This window comes from Mesoplodon mirus, assembly GCF_964341445.2.
Source record: "Mesoplodon mirus genome assembly, chromosome: 4".
NCBI lineage: Eukaryota > Metazoa > Chordata > Mammalia > Artiodactyla > Ziphiidae > Mesoplodon > Mesoplodon mirus.
This window is the reverse complement of record NC_138979.1, coordinates 6,873,776-6,895,769: the sequence shown is the minus strand read 5'-3', so window position 1 is coordinate 6,895,769 and position 21,994 is coordinate 6,873,776. Positions and strand designations below refer to the sequence as shown.

The following is a 21,994-nucleotide window of genomic DNA, read 5'->3' as shown; positions in this document are numbered from 1 at the left end:
TACCATTTTCTTAATTGTTTTGGGGGTTTGTTTTTGTAGGTCTTTTCCTTCTCTTGTGTTTCCTGCCTAGAGAAGTTCCTTTAGCATTTGTTGTAAAGCTGGTTTGGTGATGCTGAATTCTCTTAACTTTTGCTTGTCTGTAAAGGTTTTAATTTCTCCATCGAATCTGAATGAGATCCTTGCTGGGTAGAGTAATCTTGGTTGCAGGTTTTTCTCCTTCATCACTTTAAATATGTCCCGCCACTCCCTTCTGGCTTGCAGAGTTTCTGCTGAAAGATCAGCTGTTAATCTTATGGGGATTCCCTTGTGTTTTATTTGTTGCTTTTCCCTTGTTGCTTTCAATATTTTTTCTTTGTATATAATTTTTGATAGTCTGTTTAATATGTATCTTGGCCTGTTTCTCCTTTGATTTATCCTGTATGGATTCCCTGTGCTTCCTGGACTTGACTCACTATTTCCTTTCCCATGTTAGGGAAGTTTTCAACTATAATCTCTTCAAATATTTTCTCAGTCCCTTTCTTTTTCTCTTCTTCTGGGACCCCTATAATTCGAATGATATTGTGTTTAATGTTGTCCCAGAGGTCTCTGAGAGTGTCCTCAATTCTTTTCATTCTTTTTTCTTTATTCTGTTCTGTGGCAGTTATTTCCACTATTTTATCTTCCATGTCACTTACCCGTTTTTTGCCTCAGTTATTCTGCTATTGATTCCCTCTAGAGAATTTTTAATTTCATTTATTGTGTTGTTCATCATTGCTTGCTTGCTCTTTAGTTCTTCTAGGTCCTTGTTAAACGTTTCTTACATTTTCTCCATTCTGTTTCCAAGATTTTGGATCATCTTTACTATCATTACTCTGAATTCTTTTTCAGGTAGACTGCCTATCTCCTCTTCATTTGTTTGGTCTGGTGGGTGTTTACCTTGCTCCTTCATCTGCTGTGTGTTTCTCTGTCTTCTCATTTTGCTTAACTTACTGTGTTTGGGGTCTCCTTTTCACAGGCTGCAGGTTTGTAGTTCCTGTTGTTTTTGGTGTCTGCCCCCATTGGGTGAGGTTGGTTGTATGGCTTGTGTAGGTTCCTGGTGAATGGGACTAGTGCCTGTGTTCTGGTGGCTGGGGATGGATCTTGTCTTTCTGGTGGGCAGGGCCATGTCCAGTGGTGTGTTTTGGGCTGTCTGTGACCTCAGTATGATTTTGGGCAGACTCTCTGCTAATGGGTGCGGTTGTGTTCCTGTCTTGCTAGTTGTTTGGCATGTGGCCTCCAGCACTCGAGCTTGCTAGTTGTTGAGTGGAGCTGGGTCTTAATGTTGAGATGGAGCTCTCTGGGAGAGCTCTTGTTGATTGATATTTCATGGGGCCGGGAGGTCTCTGGTGGACCAATGTCCTGAACTTGGCCCTCCCACTTCAGAGGCTCAGGCCTGATACCCGGCTGGAGCACCAAGACCCTGTCAGCCACACAGCTCAAAAATGAAAGGAGAGCTCCCCTGCTGCCCCGCGTCCAGTGGGTGGGCCCAGGTGAGGCAAGAGGCGGCCCAGGCCCGGTGCTCGGGATGCCTGGTCCCACACCACCGTATCCACATGTTGTTTGGCAGCAATAGACTGAGCCAGCTCCTCCAGAGCAGGTGGTGGGTGGCGAGAAGGGAGAGGACAGCGAGGAAGGATGCAAGCTTAGAAGGCCAGAAATCAACTTTTAATGTCATCACAGTTCTGAAGGAGAAAATCTGCTGTATGTGGGGAAAAGAACATTAGGCCCTAGAGAGGTACTGTGTTGGCATTCATGGATAGCAACCAAAGGTGTTCATGTTTTGGTTCTTCCTGAGGTCACCAGGGTGCTGAGTCTTATAAACGTAACCTGTGAGATGGTCACCTTTCACAGAGGAAGTGTGCAACTCTGGGGGGAATTCTGCCTTTTCTCAGAATTCTCCAAGGAGTGATCCTTATCTTATTTTGCCCACTCTAGGCACCCAGATCTCAACTCAACCTTTAGAAAGTTTTGATGCTGTACAGTATCTGTATATAAAATGGCTGGAAGTGACAAAGGTATCAACAGAATTTGGTGAGAAGGCTGAGCTGTTGTTGCATGCATACAACTAGAAAGCACTTTACTACTCTCAAGACACGACAAGACTTCTTTCATTTCCCCCACCATGAGCATGCGTGGCCTCTAACCGATGGGGCTAGCCCATTATAGATTATTCTGGGTGTGCTGAGGGGAAGTCTTGCCCCACTCAGCTAGTTTGTACTGGCATGGCACATTGATTTTCAGCACCAATATTCCTGAATCTTATTTCCTTTTACATTTTTTCATCTGGGATACATAGGCACCTCTGGACCACCCTGAATTTTTAGATATGTCTAGGCTTTATACTGTGAGTGAATATACAGTATGAAGTGAAGGATTCATCCTACTGCTTGCTTTCGGCTATAAGAAAAGCATCCAGGCACTGGGTTCTTTTCACTCGAATTCATGAATACCAGAGAAGTGGCAACTATTTAAATACCTTTATGAGCAATAAATTGGTCTATATTAAATGGTTGATAAATATTAGAACTCAAATGTGTACATTAAATGTACCAAATTCCAGTGAAATACAAATTGAAATAAAGTAATATTTGAAAGCAATTACCAAAATATTTTAAAATGCTGACAGAATTATGAAGGAAATGGTATTTTAGGTTAATGCAAATTGATCTAGTCCTCTTAAGAAACATATATTATCAAGAACTACAAAAATCTTCATATACTTTAACCAAACCACCTCACTCTTTTGAAGTTCACTCATTGAAATAACCAAAATAACCAAAAAGAAGCCTCAGGTATGAAAGTATTCAATTTCATGCTATTCTTAATATATGAATCTGTGAACAAATATTTCCAGTAAGAGGGTTGGTTAAACAAATGATGATCTGCTAATTGGATCAAACATTGTGTAACTATTATAACAACACTGTGTGAACCCTATAAATAGGATAAAAAATGTGTGTATCTCCAAGCTTTATAATGGGAGCAGATTACAGAAGTACATATTTCCCATGATTATTACTGTGCACGTATGTATATTCATTCATTCACTTTAGAACGGTTTTTGAGCACTGACTATATAACAGATGTTGGTGCTAGGTGTAGGAAACACAAAGGTGAAAGATATTCCTGCTCACACAGAGGGTTGGCCCAGCTGGAAAACAGTCATGAGAACAAACGGAAAAGTGTAGTCATTCACAAAATGCCACTGGAGAACAGGAGGAGCCTTTAAGTTGGCTGAAGACTCAAAGAAGGCTTCATAAAAAAGCAAGATTTTTATATGGACAAAATTTGACAGCAGTTAGAGAAAAGAAATCAGTTGTATGAAAGTGTAAGTATTAGAAATGACTCACACCTTTTTAAACATATGTATTGAGATTTAATTCACATACCGTAAAATGCACCGATTTAAAGCGTACAGTCCAGTCCTCCTTAGTTTATTCATGCAAACGTCACCACAATCTAAGTTTAGAACATGTTCATCATCCCAAAGAAGTGTCGTGTTCTCGCTCTTTCTAATCTCTTCCAATGTTAAATGATTTTGCAGTAAAGAATCAAGGTGTGGGCTTCCCTGGCGGCACAGTTGTTAGGAGTCCACCTGCCAATGCAGGGGACACGGATTTGAGCTCTGGTCTGGGAAGATCCCACATGCCGCAGAGCAACTACTGAGCCCGTGCACCACAACTACTAAGCCTGCACTCTAGAGCCCACAAGCCACAACTTCTGAGCCTGCGTGCCACAACTACTGAGCTCATGTACCACAACTACTGAAGCCTGTGTCCCTGGAGCCCGTGCTCTGCCACAGAAGAGGCCACTACCATGAGAAGCCCGTGCACTGCAATGGGGAGTAGACCCTGCTCGCCTCAACTAGAGAAAGCCCACACAGCAACGAAGACCCAACACAGCCATAAATAAATAAATAAATAAATAAATAAATTTTAAAAAATGAAGGCCTTAAGACAGAAACCTTTGGTGTCTGCCATTGTGGGAAACCTTTATGTTGCTTGCGAAACAAACCACAAATAGTCATCATGTCTTTAATTTTTAATTTTATTAGTGACAAGGTAAATAGGTACATGAAAATCTTCACAGATATCTACACATGTATTTAAATAAAGCAAGAGTTGAGTTCAAAGAGTGGGGCTTCAGTGGCGACTGGTCCATGTTGTTTACTTAGTGTATAAAAATCTCCAAGTTTATAAAACTTGATTTGCCCATTTTTTCCCATTCTTAAAAGCTAGCTGCAAGTATTTCAAAAGGCATATCTAAAATATAGATAGATTCTAAGAGAAGCACGGCACATTACGAATGACGAAAGTGATTGGCTTTACATGATGAGAAGCAGATTCACGCAGTGCACTGGTAGAATATTCTCCATGCGGGGGATGCTCAAGAACACACCCGACCTCAGTGTGCGTTGATGGCCGTCTGTGAACTGCCTGCAGGTGGCAGCGCCTGTCCTTCTAGACGGGGACCACTCTTGGCTGAGACTGTGAGCCTGGAGCTTGCCTCTGAAGTCCTCATACCTGCTCTGTTCTGGATCCAGCCTTGCCCCTGGCACCTCGAGTCTCCTCCAGGTGTCTGTACGCCCTGGCTTATAGGGTCCCAGACCTAAGAGTTCCTTCGCAAAGGGTAGCTTAAAAGGCAATAGGTGTGTTTTCTCAGGGATCTTTTATTCTCTCTTGGCCAGAAGTCAGGCATGATGAGAAGAGTTGGGGCTTTATTTGGGGGAAGAGAGACCCATCTCTGTGATATGATTGGAGAGACATCCCTCCAATCATCTTACAGAAACGGCCACCTCCCTGTACGACCAATTCTACCCAGACAACTAACACCTAAGACCCCCTGAGGCTGGTGTGGGACCCTCCAACTCTTTGAAACATGCAGTTCTCACCCAGTGAGCCACACACACTGGGAGCCAGACTTTGGTTCCTGACAGCTTGAAACCACTACCGTGACAGAATTTAACCACAAGCAGGCAGAATATGAACTGTTCAGTGTATTCGTCCATGTGCCTTTCGTTTGGTTTCCAAGGAAGTTGTGCAGCTGTAACCAAATGGCTCCTCTCCAGGTTAAGGCATGACCGAAAATTTAGTGTCTGTGAGTCTGGCTCATCTTTCAAATCAAGTGTGATTGTTGAAATAGGGATATAAATTTTCCAACTGCTTCATAAACTTAAGGATTTGGGTCTGCTGGTTCTATCATACTTAATATTCAGGATATTAATTTAAAAAGTAACTAATGCCAGTGTAAACATGCTTTTGATACATAGGTCTATAAAATATTGCACATAAATATAAAATTTGTTCAGCATCTCTTCATAATAGTTTTTCATTATCATAAAAAGGATACAAACTTGGGCAGACTATATAAATTTGGCTGGTCAATTTTACTTGAAAAATGATACTGTTACACATGATTATGGATTATTTACAAGAGTTTTAAACATAAAGTTTCTGTGATGGTTAAATTAAAGATAATGGGAAAATAGCTTAAGTAAAAATTATTTTCCAAAGTCAGGTACTATAAAGATTAGCAGTAAAAATGAATAGTAAAGTGGGAATAGGCAATTCTAAATAAAATCCCTAGGAACATGTTTTCTAGGTTCATCTCACATGTGCCTAACTTCATGTTTCCTCCTATTTATGTTTAACATGTCTTTTCTGTGAATATAAGTTTGAGGTGTAGTAGAAAAAAATAGGTGTTTAATACCAAGCTAAATGTTGGCATTGCCTCTTGTAGATATTAAAAATAATGTTTACCCAAATTATTAAATTGCTTTTTTATTAATGGACTCTAGAAATTTTACCATTACTTTTAAGCACCACCTAGGGTCAAGAGTCCCTGGAAATTTGTATATTGCTAATTAAGTCAACGGAAAGATGATTGTTTTTTTTTTTTTTGTAAAAGGAAGTACAAATGCAACTTTTTGCAAAGCTAAATTAAGCAGATGTGAGTCCCTGGAAAGTGTGAATGAAAGTAATTTCAGGTAGAAGGCAGCAAGGTGTTAAGTGAAACGGTCTTCGAATACCAATTTGCTTTTCTTTAACGCTGTCTAAATCCTGACTAAGTTCTGTTAAATGATATATTCTGCACAAACTGGATATCTCGGAAGGAAATCTAGTGAGTGATTTTGAAAACCAGCGAACCAAATCTTAATTTCCAAATCCTCTAGAGTATCAGCCTAGAGCCATGGAAAATAAATAAATAAATCGTTATCCTCACTTACAAAGATGATCTTTGCCGTTTCCAAAGTACTTTCACAGTCCCAACAGCATAGGCTGGTCTCCCTGAGCAGTAACGTCATTAGAAATGTTTCTCTTCCAGAGGGAGGTGTCAAATATTCCGTTGGATACAGTAGTGTCGGAAGGTTTGGTCCTAGTTCACCTTCTAAAGTCTATCCTAATTCAGACATTGCATCTTTGAGACCTCAGTTGGATTTATCTGGAAAGCAACCTCACGTTCCCATACCCATTTCAGAGTGTCTGCCAAATACGGAAGGACTCAAAGCCAAAGACATCTTCCACGATTGTCCATTGTTTCTGCAGCGTCGAGGATGCTTCCTTCCCCAAAAGGGTCACTGGGATCCGAGGCAACTTTTCCAAAGCACAGTGTAGACAAGGTGATACCATGGCCTTTCCATTTCTTAGGACAGTGGCAGGTAGAGGAAAACTTGGGTTGAACCTTCCTGATCCTTCTTTTCTTTGAACTGGACCAGTGTCGGAGTTTGTTTGGTCTTTGGTTTTCCTTTTCACGCCTCAGGGGTTTTCTCATTGGTCAGCTGTTCCCTGTCATTCATATCATCCTGGGGGGGTCTTGCTCGGTCAAAGAATCCGCACTACAAAGAGAGAAACGGGCTAGCAAGTCAGGTCATCCTGAGAATTTGTGAAAGTCCTCATTCTAAGAGTTTTTCCTTTATTTGTTGTCTAAGGAATTTGGTGCTCTGAGAATATAATCTGCCCAATTCTCCAAATTAGGAGGTGAAAGCAGTGTGTTCTTTACCTGCAGAGAGGAGTTCATTGCCTACGCAGAGCGTCTGTATCCTTCCTGCCATGTCCATGGTGGTGGGAGAATGTTCATTTTATATAAACCGCTTATGGACCTTGTATATTTTTCTGGGGTTACAGCAACCTGGCCCAAGGAGTCCCTCTCTGCTTTCGACATGTTTTCTGGAGCCAGCAACAATGTGAACTGCCAGCCAGGGATGGCAGATTCCTGAAGTGGACTGTGGGCTACCTTGGGATGGACTGAAGGAAGAAGTGAGGAGATGCTTATCTATCTCTCTGCACTTGGTGGAACATACAGTATATGGAGGAAAATTAGATGGGTCCTTTATTTCAATCCCAGAACATCTTCGGGACTCCGAAGATCAATCAGCAACTCGGGGAAGAGGTGATTATAGAATTTTCATTCTCCTGAATTTCAAAGGAATACTTGGTCTAGGAGAATATAACTTTTCCTAGAAACCTAGAACCTTAATTCTTATTGTTTCTTAGGTTGGAAGCCCCATTTGTTGGGTTTGACTTACAACCATTGAGTCATCTTTCCTTTGTAGGACTAGTGCAATATTCTATCAATTGCTGTGTATCGTTGCATCATTTATGGACATAAAGTTTCTATAAATAACAGACTAACATGAAAGTCTATTTGTAAAGGTAGACTGTGCAGTAGACCTTTGTGGGCTCAGGATGGCACAAAACAGCTGATAATGTTCAGGAAAGCCATTATTTAACTCAAAAGGCAAGGTTTTATCAGTTTATTAAGCATGCCTCATGTTGTTTCAAAATAAAAATACACTATGATTTTGGAGAATGACAACAATAGTGATTAACCAAGATGTGACTGGATTAATTACTTGCACAGTCATGTCATTGTGACATTGTTTCTATTTTGGAATGGAAAGCTCTGTGAAACTTGGCAGTACTGTGGTTTGGGGACCAGAAATTAATTCACATTGTAGACTTTTAGCAGAAACTTCAGCAAAACACATGAAAGAGTAAGTTAAGGCTTCTTAATGGAGATGGAGTAGTTGGCAAGATCAAAAAAGCAAGTCTGAGAATATTAGAACATGCATGATCTATGTGGTGTCATTGAAAGCCCATGTAATAATTAATTACTATATTAATTGCATCCGTGTAGTGCTTATAAAGAAAACTCTCAAAGTATTGCTGATAGGATTGTGTCAACAAAAAGATGTCGATTAATTAAATAAGAAAAAGAAGTCTTCATCATAACATGATCACTCCAAGATATTGGAAAGAAGATCACAGGCCTTAGTTAATAAGGTCCAACTCTCTTTACATTTATTTACAAGAAATTACAAGATAAAAACGTCAGTAAACACCCTCAATCTTCTTAAATGTCAGTTCCACAAGCATACTAAGTTTGCCAAAGCAAACAAGACCATTTTCCCTTCATGTCCCTATGTTGGAAATCCCCAAATCATGCCTCTAGCCTTGTCTTTTAAAATCCTAGGTATATCCTTCTAAATCCTCTCAGTGGCCTCTCTACTGAAAAAGGAAAAGAAAGCAAATAAACTTACCTTCCATAAAGCCAAGGTTAAAATGGCCAGAACCAATAATCCAAGAAGTATTGCTAGTATTATTACCCATAACGGGATCGAGAAGGAAACATTTGGGGTTGCCCAAATAACCGATGTTTTAATCTGGAATGGAACATAAAAGAAATGAGCTCTAACTTGAAAACTATTGGGTGAAATAGAGCAGTAATTACCAATATAATACTGGGGGGAGTACTTCTGAAAGGATCCATGCAATAATTGATATCACCCCAGTGGAGATTTGATGGTTTACAGCACTTGAACATGGCATCTTAAAAATTGGCACATTCTCAAGCCTCCCAGGTTAGGTGCAAGTCCAATTACAGACATTTGGTGGGTGTTTGGCTTATACCAACCCAGAAACCCTAGAATAGAATTGAGGTGGAAAGGAGTTACCTTAAATTGGGTTGGACCTTTTACGGCCAAAAATGGCTAAAAGTAGACCCTACAAAAAGCCAAGTCTGCCCACACGTTTCTCCACAGAACTGGGCTCACCTCACTGAGAGGTGAGCTTGCAAACAACCATGGATTGCTGGAGTGCAAGAAGGATAGACATCACCGAATTCCCCATTTTACAGATGAGAAAATTGAGTCCCAGGGGGCTAAGTGATCCACAGATCTAATTAGTGTCACTGCCTCTTTAGCCCTAGGCTCTGTGCTCTATCAAGAAAGAGCCATCATTGCTCTAGTAGTCACAGTCATGTAAGGCCATGATGCATTTTATGAAAGTAACTGTAGTCAGCCACATGAACGCTAATTGTCCCGATGTATTGGAGCTGCCTTCGGTCTTAAATCCAATTTTCAGTTGCTATTGGGCCTCACTGAATTCCCCACTGTTGCAAGGGAACTTAGAGGAAAAATGAGACCTTCCCAGCAGGACTGCACACTCCATGTGTGTGACCCACCCTTGCCTCCCCACGTGGGAAGAAGCTCTCCTATAGCCCATGTGCTGGGGACCTCTGCCTCTGGAGACCCCCAAACAAACCAAGGAGAGACCCAGCCCTGCCGTGCACAATTGCTGTCAAAGAAAAGAGAAAGAAAAACATTCTTGAATCTAAAATGTTATTCACCAAAGCAGGCCTATCTGGTTTTAGAGAGAAGTGAGCATCGCCTCAGTTGAACTGGTTCATGTGCTTCTCGTTTTAACTGTGTTGGTTGGAAGGATCCTGAGTCTCATCCTGACCCACATGCAGAAACTCTAGGCCACACTCCCCTACCCCACCAGGAGGTGAGAGTGAACTCAGGGCAGGTTGGTGGTTCTGGTGCTTCCCCTGGCTGGAAACATGGGTGTTTTCATAGCCTGTGCCCTAGCGCTGGGTCCTGCCTCTGCTCACGTCTTTTTTTTTTTTTTTAATATTTATTGATTTGTTTTATTATTTATTTATTTATTTAGGCTGTGCCTGGTCTTAGTTGCGGCATGTGGGATCCAGTTCCCCACCCAGGGATCGAACCCGGGCCCCCTGCACTGGGAGCGCAGAGTCTTACCCACGGGACCACCAGGGAAGTCCCTCTGCTCACATCTTTGCTTTCATCTTCTTAACTAGATTTGAGCATTCTGCCTGTGCTCTTCTTAGCCTGTCAAGGTTTTTATTGCTCCTTCATCCTGGTCCACGTCCCTTGTGCCACACACGTACTGGTGACTTAATTCACTTGATTCTCCAGCCCCAAGTGTCATTTACATCCAGGCTGAACAACGACACTGATGGTGGTGAAACCGCTAGAGATTCCACGTGGTGAGGAATGCCGGGACTTGACAGATGCTCTCAATGAGAGAAAGGCTGGTGTAACCTACTCACCTTTGTACCTTCCTCCTTTGCCCGTTAGCTTCCCTGGCCGGTGTTGCCCCTATTCATCCAGAGCATCGATAGGAAGTTTCATGATAGCAACGTTCCATGACCACAGTGGGATCACACTCACCCTACTTGACACGGTTTGAGGACGGGACACATGGTACCAATTTTGAAGAAATGCATTGCAAGGACTCAAACATCTCCATGCCACCTGGAATCTGCAGCCTAAGTAATTTACTCTGAAGTGATCCTCTGCATGGATATGGCTCCACAAGCCAGTTGGGGACCAGACCATTTCTCTTCATATCCCTTTTCCTTGGTGAATTACATCTGATAATGTATGAAATCAGTGCTCAATCCTGCATCTTAAGGTGCTCAGAGAAAGGGCATGAAATGATAACTTAAAATGACCCTAATATTACTGGAGGCACACTGATACAGTTGTTTTTTTTAAACATCTTTATTACAGTATAATTGCTTTACAATGATGTGTTAGTTTCTGCTGTGTAACAAAGTGAATCAGCTATATGTATACATATATCCCCATATCCCCTCCCTCTTGTGTCTCCCTCCCACCCTTCCTATCCCACCCCTATAGGGGGTCACAAAGCACTGAGCTGATCTCCCTGTACTATGCAGCTGCTTTGCACTAGCTATCTATTTTACATTTGGTAGTGTATATATGTCCATGCCACTCTCTCACTTTGTCCAACCTTACCCTTCCCCCTCCCCGTGTCCGCAAGTCCATTCTCTGTGTCTGCATCTTTATTCCTGTCCTGCCCCTAGGTTCTTCAGAACCATTTTTTACTTTTTTTTTAGGTTCCATATATATGTGTTAGCATACGGTATTTGTTTTTCTCTTTCTGACTTACTTCACTCTGTATGACAGATTATAGGTCCATCCACCTCACTACAAACAACTCAGTTTCATTTCTTTTTATGGCTGAGTAATATTCCATTGTATATGTGTACCACATCTTCTTTATCCATGCATCTGTCGATGGACACTTAGGTTGCTTCCATGTCCTGGCTATTGTAAATAGAGCTGCAATGAACATTGTGGTACATGACTCATTTTTAATTATTGTTTTCTCAGGGTATATGCCCAGTAGTGGGATTGCTGGGTCATATGGTAGTTCTATTTTTAGTTTTTTAAAGGAACCTCCATAGTGGCTGTAGCAATTTAAATTCCCACCAACAGTGCAAGAGGGTTCCCTTTTCTCCATACCCTCCCCAGCATTTATTGTTTGTAGATGTTTTGATGATGGCCATTCTGACTGGTGTGAGGTGATACCTCATTGTAGTTTTTTTTTTTTTTTTTTTTTTGTGGTACGCAGGCCTCTCACTGTTGTGGCCTCTCCTGTTGCGGAGCACAGGCTCCGGACGCGCAGGCTCAGTGGCCATGGCTCACGGGCCCAGCCGCTCCGCGGCATGTGGGATCCTCCCGGACTGGGGCACGAACCCCTGTCCCCTGCATCGGCAGGCGGACTCCCAACCACTGCACCACCCCTCATTGTAGTTTTGATTTGCATTTCTCTAATGATTAGTGATGTTGAGCATCCTTTCATGTGTTTGTTGGCAATCTGTATATCTTCTTTGGAGAAATGTCTATTTAGGTCTTCTGCCCATTTTTGGATTGGGTTGTTTGTTTTTTTTTTTTGATATTGATCTGCATGAGCTGCTTGTATATTTTGGAGATTAATCCTTTGTCACTTGCTTCATTTGCAAATATTTTCTCCCATTCTGAGGGTTGTCTTTTCGTCTTGTTTATGGTTTCCTTTGTTGTGCAAAAGCTTTTAAGTTTCATTAAGCCCCATTTCTTTATTTTTGTTTTCATTTCCTTTTCTCTAGGAGGTGGGTCAAAAAGGATCTTACTGTGATTTACGTCATAGAGTGTTCTGCCTGTGTTTTCCTCTAAGAATTTGATAGTGTCTGGCATTACATTTAGGTCTTTAATCCATTTTGAGTTTATTTTTGTGTATGGTGTTAGGGAGTGTTCTAATTTCATTCTTTTACATGTAGCTGTCCCATTTTCCCAGCACTACGTATTGAAGATGCTGTCTTTTCTCCATTGTATATTCTTGCCTCCTTTATCAAAGATAAGGTGACTGTATGTGCATGGGTTTATCTCTGGGCTTTTTATCCTGTTCCATTGATCTATGTTTCTGTTTTTGTGCCAGTACCATACTGTCTTGACTACTGTATCTTTGTAGTATAGTGTGAGGTCAGGGAGTCTGAACCTCCAGCTCCATTTTTCTTTTTCAGTATTGCTTTGGCTATTTGGAGTCTTTTGTGTTTCCATACAAATTGTGAAATGTTTTGTTCTAGTTCTGTGAAAAATGCCATTGGTAGTTTGATAGGGATGGCATTGAATCTGTAGATTGCTTTGGGTAGTATAGTCATTTTCACAATATTGATTCTTCCAATCCAAGAACATGGTGTATCTCTCCATCTGTTTGTATCATCTTTAACTTCTTTCATCAGTGTCTTATAGTTTTCTGCATACAGGTCTTTTGTCTCCTTAGGTAGGTTTATTCCTAGGTATTTTATTCTTTTTGTTGCAGTGGTAAATGGGAGTGTTTCCTTAATTTTTTTTTTAATTTTTTGCTTTATAACAAATTTAATCAGTTATACATATACATATGTTCCCATATCCCTTCCCTTTTGCGTCTCCCTCCCACCCTCCCTATCCCACCCCTCCAGGCGGTCACAAAGCACCGAGCTGATCTCCCTGTGCTATGCGGCTGCTTCCCACTAGCTATCTACCTTACGTTTGGTAGTGTATATATGTCCATGCCGCTCTTTCACTTTGTCACAGCTTACCCTTATTTTTACCCTTACCCTTAGTTTTTCTTTCAGATTTTTCATCATTAGTGTATAGGAATGCAAGAGCTTTCTGTGCATTAATTTTGTGTCCTTCTACTTTACCAAATTCATTGACTAGCTCTGGCAGTTTTCTGGTAGACTCTTCAGGATTCTCTATGTATAGTATCATGTCATCTGCAAACAGTGACAGTTTTACTTCTTTTCCAATTTGTATTCCTTTTATTTCTTTTTCTTCTCTGATGGCTGTGGCTAAAACTTCCAAAACTATGTTGAATAATGATGGTGAGAGTGAGCAACCTTGTCTTGTTCCTGATCTTAGTGGAAATGGTTTCACTTTTTCACCATTGAGAATGACTTTTGCTGTGGGTTGGTCATATATGGCCTTTATCATGTTGAGGTAGGTTCCCTCTATGCCTGCTTTCTGGAGAGTTTTCTTTTATCATAAATGGGTGCTGAATTTTGTCGAAAGATTTTTCTGCATCTATTGACATGATCATATGTTGTTTATCCTTCAATTTGTTAATATGGTGTATCACATTGGTTTGCGTATACTGAAGAATCCTTGCATTCCTGGGATAAACCCCACTTGATCATGGTGTATGATCCTTTTAATCTGCTGTTGGATTCTGTTTGGTAGTATTTTGTGGAGGATTTTTGCATGTATGTTCATCAGTGATATTGGCCTTTAGCTTTCTTTTTATGTGACATCTTTGGTTTTGGTATCAAGGTGATGGTGGCTTCGTAGAATGAGTTTGGGAGTGTTCTTCCCTCTGCTATATTTTGGAAGAGTTGGAGAAGGATAGGTGTTAGGTCTTCTCTAAATGTTTGATAGAATTTGCCTGTGAACCCATCTGGCCCTGGGCTTTTGTTAGTTGGAAGATTTTTTTTTTTTTTTGCGGTACGTGGGCCTCTCGCTGTTGTGGCCTCTCCCATTGCAGAGCACAGGCTCCGGACGCGCAGGCTCAGCAGCCATGGCTTACGGGCATAGCCTCTCTGTGGCATGTGGGATCTTCCTGGACTGGGGCACGAACCCATGTCCCCTGCATCGGCAGGCAGACTCTCAACCACTGCGCCACCAGGGAAGCCCAGTTGGAAGGTTTTTAATCACAGTTTCATTTTTAGTGCTTGTGATTGGTCTGTTTACATTTTCTATTTCTTCCTGGTTCAGTCTCAGAAGGTTGTGCTTTCCTAAGAAATTGTCCATTTCGTCCAGGTTGTCCATTTTATTGGCATAGAGTTGCTTGTAGTAATCTCTCATGATCCTTTGTATTTCTGCAGTATCAGTTGTTACTTCTGCTTTTTCATTTCTAATTCTGTTGATTTGAGTCTTCTCCATTTTTTTCTTGATGAGTCTGGCTAATGGTTTATCAGCTTTGTTTATCGTCTCAAATAAATAGCTATTAGTTTTACTGATCTTTGTTACTGTTTCCTCATTTGTTTTTCATTTACTTCTGATCCGATCTTTATGATTTCTTTCCTTCTGCTAATTTTGGGGGTTTTTTTGTTCTTTTTTCTCTAAATGTGTTAGATGTAAGGTTAGGTTGTTTATTTGAGATGTTTCTTGAGGTAGGATTGCATTGCTACAAACTTCCCTCTTAGAACTGCTTTTGCTGCATCCCAGTGGTTTTGGGTCATCATGTTTTCATTGTCATTTGTTTCTAGGTATTTTATTATTTCCTCTTTGATTTCTTCAGTGATCTCTTGGTTATTTAGTAGCATACTGTTTAGCCTCTATGTGTTTGTTTTTTTTCTTGTAATTGATATCTAGGCTCATAGCATTGTGGTCGGAAAAGATACTTGATACGGTTTCAACTTTCTTAAATTTACTAACGCTTGATTTGTGATGTAAGATATGTTCCATCCTGGAGAATGTTTCATGAGCACTTGAGAGGAAAGTGTATTCTGTTGTTTTTGGTTGGAATGTCCTATAAATATCAATTAAGTCCATCTTGTTTAATGTATCATTTAAAGCTTGTGTTTCCTTATTTACTTTCATTTTGGATGATCTGTCCATTGGTGAAATTGGGCTGTTGAAGTCCCCTACCATGATTGTGTTACTGTCGATTTCACATTTTATGACTGTAAGCATTTGCCTTATTGTATTGAGGTGCTGTTATGTTGGGTGCATAAATATTTACAATTGCCCTATCTTCTTCTTGGATTGATCCCTTGATCATTATGTAGTGTCCTTCTTTGTCTCTTGTGATAGCTGTTACTTTAAAGTATTTTGTCTGATATGAGAATTGCTTCTCCAACTTTCTTTTGATTTCCATTTGCATGGAGTATCTTTTTCCATCCCCTCACTTTCGGTCTGTATGTGTCCCTAGGTCTGAAGTGGGTCTCTTTTAGACAGCATATATATGGGTCTTTTTTTTTTATCCATTCAGCCAGTCTGTGTCTTTTGGTTGAGTGTTTAATCCATTTACCTTTAAGGTAATTATCAATATGTATATTCCTGTTACCATTTTCTTACTTGTTTTGGGTTTGTTTTTATAAGTCTTTTCCTTCTCTTGTGTTTCCTGCCTAGAGAAGTTCCTCTAACATTTGTTGTAATCGTGGTTTGGTGGTGCTGAATTCTCTTAGCTTTTGCTTGTCTGTAAAGGTTCTAATTTCTCCGTTGAATCTGAATGACATCCTTGTTGGGTAGAGTAATCTTGGTAGAGTAACCCTAACCCTAAGCCTAACCCTTTTATCACTTTGAATATGTCCTGCCACTCCCTTCTGCTTGCAGAGTTTTTGCTGAAAGATCAGCTGTTAATCTTATGGGGATTCCCTTGTATATTATTTGTTGCTTTTCCCTTAATTTTCCCTTAATTTTTGAGAGCTTGATTAATATGTGTCTTGGCGTGTTTCTCCTTGTATTTATCTTGTATGGGACTCTCTGTGCTTCCTGGACTTGATGATTTCTTTTCCCTTATTAGGGAAGTTTTTTGAACTATAATCTCTTCAAATATTTCCTCAGCCCCTTTCTTTTTCTCTTGTTCTTCTGGGACCCCTATAATTCGAATGTTGGTGTGCTTAATGTTGTCCCAGAGGTCTCTGAGACTGTCCTCAATTCTTTTCATTCTTTTTTCTTTATTCTGCTCTGTGGTAGTCATTTCCACTATTTTATCTTCCAGGTCACTCATCTGTTCTTCTTCCTCAATTATTCTGCTATTGATTCCTTCTAGAGAATCTTTAATTTCATTTATTGTGCTTTTCATCATTGTTTGTTTGCTGTTTAGTTCTTCTAGGTCCTTGTTAAACATTTATTGCATTTTCTCCATTCTATTTCCAAGATTTTGGGTCATCTTTACTATCATTACTCTGAATTCTTTTTCAGGTAGACTGCCTATTTCCTCTTCATGTTTTTGGTCTGGTGGGTTTTTACCTTGCTCCTTCATCTGCTACGTATTTCTCTGTCTTCTCATTTTGCTTAACTTACTGTGTTTGGGGTCTCCTTTTCACAGGCTGCCAGTTTGTAGTTCCCGTTGTTTTTGGTGTCTGCCCCAGGTGGGTAAGGTTGGTTCAGTGGGTTTTGTAGGCTTCTGGTTGGAGGGGTGTGGTGCCTGTGTTTTGGTGGATGAGGCTGGATCGTGTCTTTCTGGTGGGCCGGACTGTGCCTGATGGTATGTTTTGGGCTGCCTGTGAACTTTTAGTATGATTTTAGGCAGCCTCTCTGCTAATGGATGGGGTTGTGTTCCTGTCTTGCTAGTTGTTTGGAATGGGGTGTCCAGCACTGGAGTTTGCTGGTTGTTGAATGGAGTTGGGTCTTAGCGTTGAGATGGAGATCTCTGGGAGAGCTCTCGCCAATTGATATTACGTGGGGCCAGGAGGTCTCTAGTGGACCAGTGTCCTGAACTCAGCTCTCCCACCTCAGAGGCTCAGGCCTGATACCCGGCTGGAGCACCAAGACCCTGTCAGCCACACGGCTGCAGCATCCATCTGCCATTATTGTTGCTTTCTTTCTCTCTCAACAACTGAGCACGATAACATACACCCTCTTTCTCCTGAACTGGAAGAAGCTGAAGGAGAGCTGGTGGGAGCAGGAGGGGCCACAGTCACCGTTGAGGCTTGACTCCATGGAAGTCAAAACAGCGCGAACCCCCTTCTTCCAGCGCCCTGCACCAACTTTCCCAGCATGTGAGCTGCTGCATCACTTTCACCTTGTGATACAGTTTCAGAATAAGAATTTCAGAATTTTGGAGCTATAAAGGGTAGTAGTGGTCATGCACTCATAAGCCAGTTACAGTGACCTAGGAGAGAGAAAATCTGGTGCCATGGAGAATTCTGAGGTTTCTTGTAAATGTTTCTTCCCCCTAAGGTCTAAGTCCACTAAGGAAACAACATAGTTTTGGTCTGTATTTTGTGCATGTGTTAGAGATCACCAAAATTTACTAATAGATAATTTACAGGAACACAGGCAACAGTACTTTTCCATGTTCCCTCTTCTGATTTACCTAATTAATATCTGAAGTCACCTCCCAATATTTCATTATAACATAGGAAACAGTTCTAATTTTTTAAGTTAAAAAAAAAACTAAGCTAAAGGAGTTGAAATAAGGGCTGATGGTCTCTTCAAATTGTTGGTTTAATAAAAAGAAATGGAATGAGAGAATAGCTGCTGAGTTTTTGCTGAGTTTCTTTGCCACTTGGCTATTGCAGGCTTCAATGTCTTATCTATAAAACTAGTCTGTCGGCATACAGATGGCCAAAAGGCACATGAAAAGATGTTCAACATCACTAATTATTAGAGAAATGCAAATCAAAACTACAATGAGGTATCACCTCACACTGGTCAGAATGGCAGTCATCAAAAAATCTACAAAAAATAAATGCTGGAAAGGGTGTGGAGAAAAGAGAACCCTTTTACAGTGTTGGTGGGAATGTAAATTGGTACAGCCACTATGGATCACAGTATGGAGGTTCCTTAAAAAACTAAAAATAGAGCTACTGTATGATCCAGCAATCCCACTCCTGGGCATGTATTCAGAGAAAACCATAATTCAAAAAGATACATGCACCCCAATGTTCACTGCAGCACTATGTATTTACAATCAATAGCCAGGACATGGAAGCAACCTAAATGTCCATCGAGAGATGAATGGATAAAGAAGATATGGTACATATATACAATGAAATATTACTCACCCATAAAAGAGAACGAAATAATGCCATTTGCAGCAACATGGATGGACCTGGAGATTGTCATACTCAGTGAAATAAGTCAGACACAGAAAGAGAAATATCATATGATATCACTTATATGTAGAATCTTAAAAAATGATACAAATGAACTTATTTACAAAACAGAAATAGAGTCACAGATGTAAAAAAACAATCTTATGGTTACCAGGGTGGAAAGGGGGGAGGGATAAATTGGGAGACTGGGGTTGAAATATACATACTACTATATATAAAATAGATAACTAATAAGGACCTATTGTATAGCACAGGGAACTCTACTCAGTACTCTTGTAATGGCCTATATGGGAAAAGAATCTAAAAAAAGAGTGGATATATGTATATATATAACTGATTCACTTTGCTATACAGCAGAAACTAACGTTGTAAATCACCTATGATCCAGTAAAAATTAAAAGAAAAAACCAAACCCCGCCCCCCGCCATGGTCTACCTGTGGAAACAAGCAGGAGAGGTCACTCACAAAGATCTAATAATGAGATTTGAAGGTTTTTTTGCACAAGTGATGGAAAAGTACAAATAAAATACCCCATTTCATACCCCATTAAATTGAACAGGGTATGCTTAGTAGGGTGTCTAGAAGCAGAAAACAGCTTTACAAAGTGTAATTACAAAATCTACTGGCTTTCTGTTTGCATTTGCTTCCAAAGAGTCTGACAACAGTCTTAAAACAGTCTCAGAGAAGATGATCACTGATGTCCTTATCCATTCCAAAATCTGAAATTCTCATCACCAAAACTTTTGCCAGTCTGCTCCTGGTAACATTATGTTCATTTGAAAAGTACCATTTCATACCCTTTCTCTGAGCACTTTGAGTGGAAGGATTATGCATGTCATATACGTTCACCATCTGTAATTAACTAAGGGGAAAGGACATAGAGATTTAAAGGAAGGCAAACTTAGTGACTTTGCCCCCAAGCCTGCATTCTGCTGTCCTCGCCTGCTGCCTTTAGGACTTCTGTGTGGCACGGAGGCTGCCCGATCTCGATCTAAACCGGGTGCAGGTGCAGAGACCTTCCGTCGCCCCTGGTGGTTCCCTAAGCTTATCTAGGTTTTTCACTGCCTAGTCGAGAAGTTGTTACACTAGAGACAGTAGAAATACAGAACAACAGTAGTGCCCCAGAGCACTTCTTCAGATTTCCAGGGCTGAGGATTTAGATGGCTGCTGCTAGAAAAGGGTGGATGAGTCAAAGGTAACACATCATTGGGAGAGTCATCCAGGTCTTGGAAGGAGAGGACTTTCTGAGAACACATTGATTAGGGAGTCAGGTGACATATACAGGTCTGTAAATGGCAACGGGGCATTTCATCTGCAAGTGGAAACAGGTAAAGCCAAGCTTTCCTGAGACTCAATACTCTGTACAGACGAGAAACTTGAACTCTACAGGCAAGCTTAAGAGAAAAGACTTAATTGATCACTTTTATGGGACCAGCGTTTATTTAAATTTGTCATAGTCCTGTGGAAACCCTAGGATGGTTTGGAAGAAGCTTGGCCACGAAATAAAATGTTGAAAAATACCCAAACTTTGTTATTTCTAATATTTATATTTGGCAGCTCATTTTGACAAGCTCACAAGAAGCTTAGATTATCCATTGGATAATAAATAAGAAAAGTAGGTCTTAATTTCTAGAGTTCCTAATGACTTAACACCAATTTATAGTAAGAATTTTTCATTCATTTTGAATAAGATTTATTAAACACCCTATGTTCTCTGAAGCTCTGTTGGTAGTATCAACAGCTCCAAGCTGGAACACTCTATAACTCTGCTGTAGATCAGTGCTCTCCAATAGAAATATAATGCAAGCCACGTATGTCATTTAAAATTTTATAGTCATCACATTTAAAAAGAGTAAAAAGAAACATGGGGCATTAATTTTAATAATATATTTAATTTGACCCTAAATATCAAAATTATCATGTAATCGATATAAATTATATCAACATGTAATTGATATAAAAATATTCTTCCTTTTTTCTTCTTTTTTTTCCTAAGTCTCCAAAATCCAGTGTTTATTTTACACTTGCAGCAAGTGACAACTGTTGGATTTTTATTGGTTAAAGTAAAATGTAGTCTTACCCAAAAAATAAAGCTGCGTTTAATGGAAAAAATATCTTATACTGCTACAGTTTTAAAGTTTACAGTTAAGTGAGTTAAAATGAAGTAAAACTACTAGTTCAGTTCTTCAGTTACTCCACCCACATCTGGGGTCCTCACCATCCATGGTAATGTGGTGAGTGGCTACCATATTGAACTGCACAGCTCGAGAACTTTTGTATAATCTCACACAATGGTGTGTTGAGCCAAATTACCCAAGTCCCTCTTTATTAGATTCATTTTTCAAGAAGGTGGTCCCAAGGTGGACAATGGGGTGTATTTAGGGCTAAAGCTTTACTTTAAGAACATGGGTTTTGGACTACATATTTCAACTGCTTTAAGAAAGTCACATTGAGTAACTTGAGTACTTAAAACGTAGGGAGAAAAATTCAATTACATGCCAACTAATTAACAAACTGTTTTCTTTTTTTTACTGTATCAAGAACCTATGGCTATTTAAAGAAATAGTATAAAATTTTAACAATTCACTTAATATAACTATCTGCAGTTTTAGGAAGGGGGATCCATGAATTGTAAGTGGTTTAGATGTTCTTAAAGCAATGCTAAGTAGGGAACATTTAATCTTACCTTCATCATGTTGTAAATCTTGTTGTTCTTTATTATGGTGGAAAGACCATAAATAAGTCTTTAATATGCCTACATTTTATCATTGACATTTATGATATGTTTTTGTATATTTTGACAAAATACCAAGGTAGAAGGAAAAAGCTCTGTTGTATTTGCAGTGGTAATTAATGTTGATGTCTGTATTTATGTATCACAAAATCTTGTGTAAACATACTTCAGTGGGGTCACAAGAATGTTTTATATAAATGTACCAAGACACCCTACCTAGAGTGCCATTTAGAACAAAATAATAACATGAAGTGGACTAGCTGAACATACCTTTTAAAAACATTCAAATAGCCCCTATGAGAAAAGAAGTCCTGTGATAAGTTTGAACTCCAGACAACTGTTTCATGTAAGAGATTCATTTTAAGGTTCTGAAGTTTTGCTAACAACTCAAAAAGTCAAACGGACTCATAGTTTATGTGTGAGTTCTTAATTAAGGATTTTACTGAAATATTTTATAATAACTGCCTTTGGAGTTACACCAGAAAATAATATCCTCTTCTAGATGTAAATTATTCAGCTTTAGTCACATGACACACAAATGCCAAAGTTTATGAATAGGCAAAAAAAGTGTTCAAATAACGGAATGATTTTTTTTCTTCTGGGCTGTAGTGATTCAGCATTTAGTCATATCCCCTTTACATCATGCAACCTTTTCCTTGCCTCTGAACACGACAAGTGTCACCTGGCACGGAGAGTTCATTTGTTACAAACACAGACACTGTGCCAGTAGCAAGTGGGGATTACTATTTTCTTCAATATGGAAAGTTTATCTAGGGTTCAAGAAATAGTTGCATTATGACCATGTTGAAAAGGAAGCACAGATAGACTCCTCATGGCACACAAGGGCCTAGTAAAACAAGCAGATATTTTTGTCTTATTACCAAAGAA

The 21,994-nt window shown here is 39.9% G+C and overlaps 1 protein-coding gene across 1 annotated transcript in view; it reads right to left on the bottom strand.

Annotated features, from left to right (window-relative positions):
* Positions 1 to 4,047: 4,047 nt before the first annotated feature.
* The window catches only part of ITGA8 (integrin subunit alpha 8), a 185,979-nt gene continuing 168,032 nt past the window's right edge, over positions 4,048 to 21,994 (bottom strand). Inside the window, exons 29-30 of the mRNA XM_082617052.1 lie at positions 8,558 to 8,680; positions 4,048 to 6,853 (exon numbers count right to left, since the gene is read on the bottom strand). Coding sequence (XP_082473178.1) covers positions 6,767 to 6,853; positions 8,558 to 8,680 — 210 coding nt within the window. The 3' untranslated portion in view covers positions 4,048 to 6,766. The remainder of the gene's footprint in view (positions 6,854 to 8,557; positions 8,681 to 21,994) is intronic.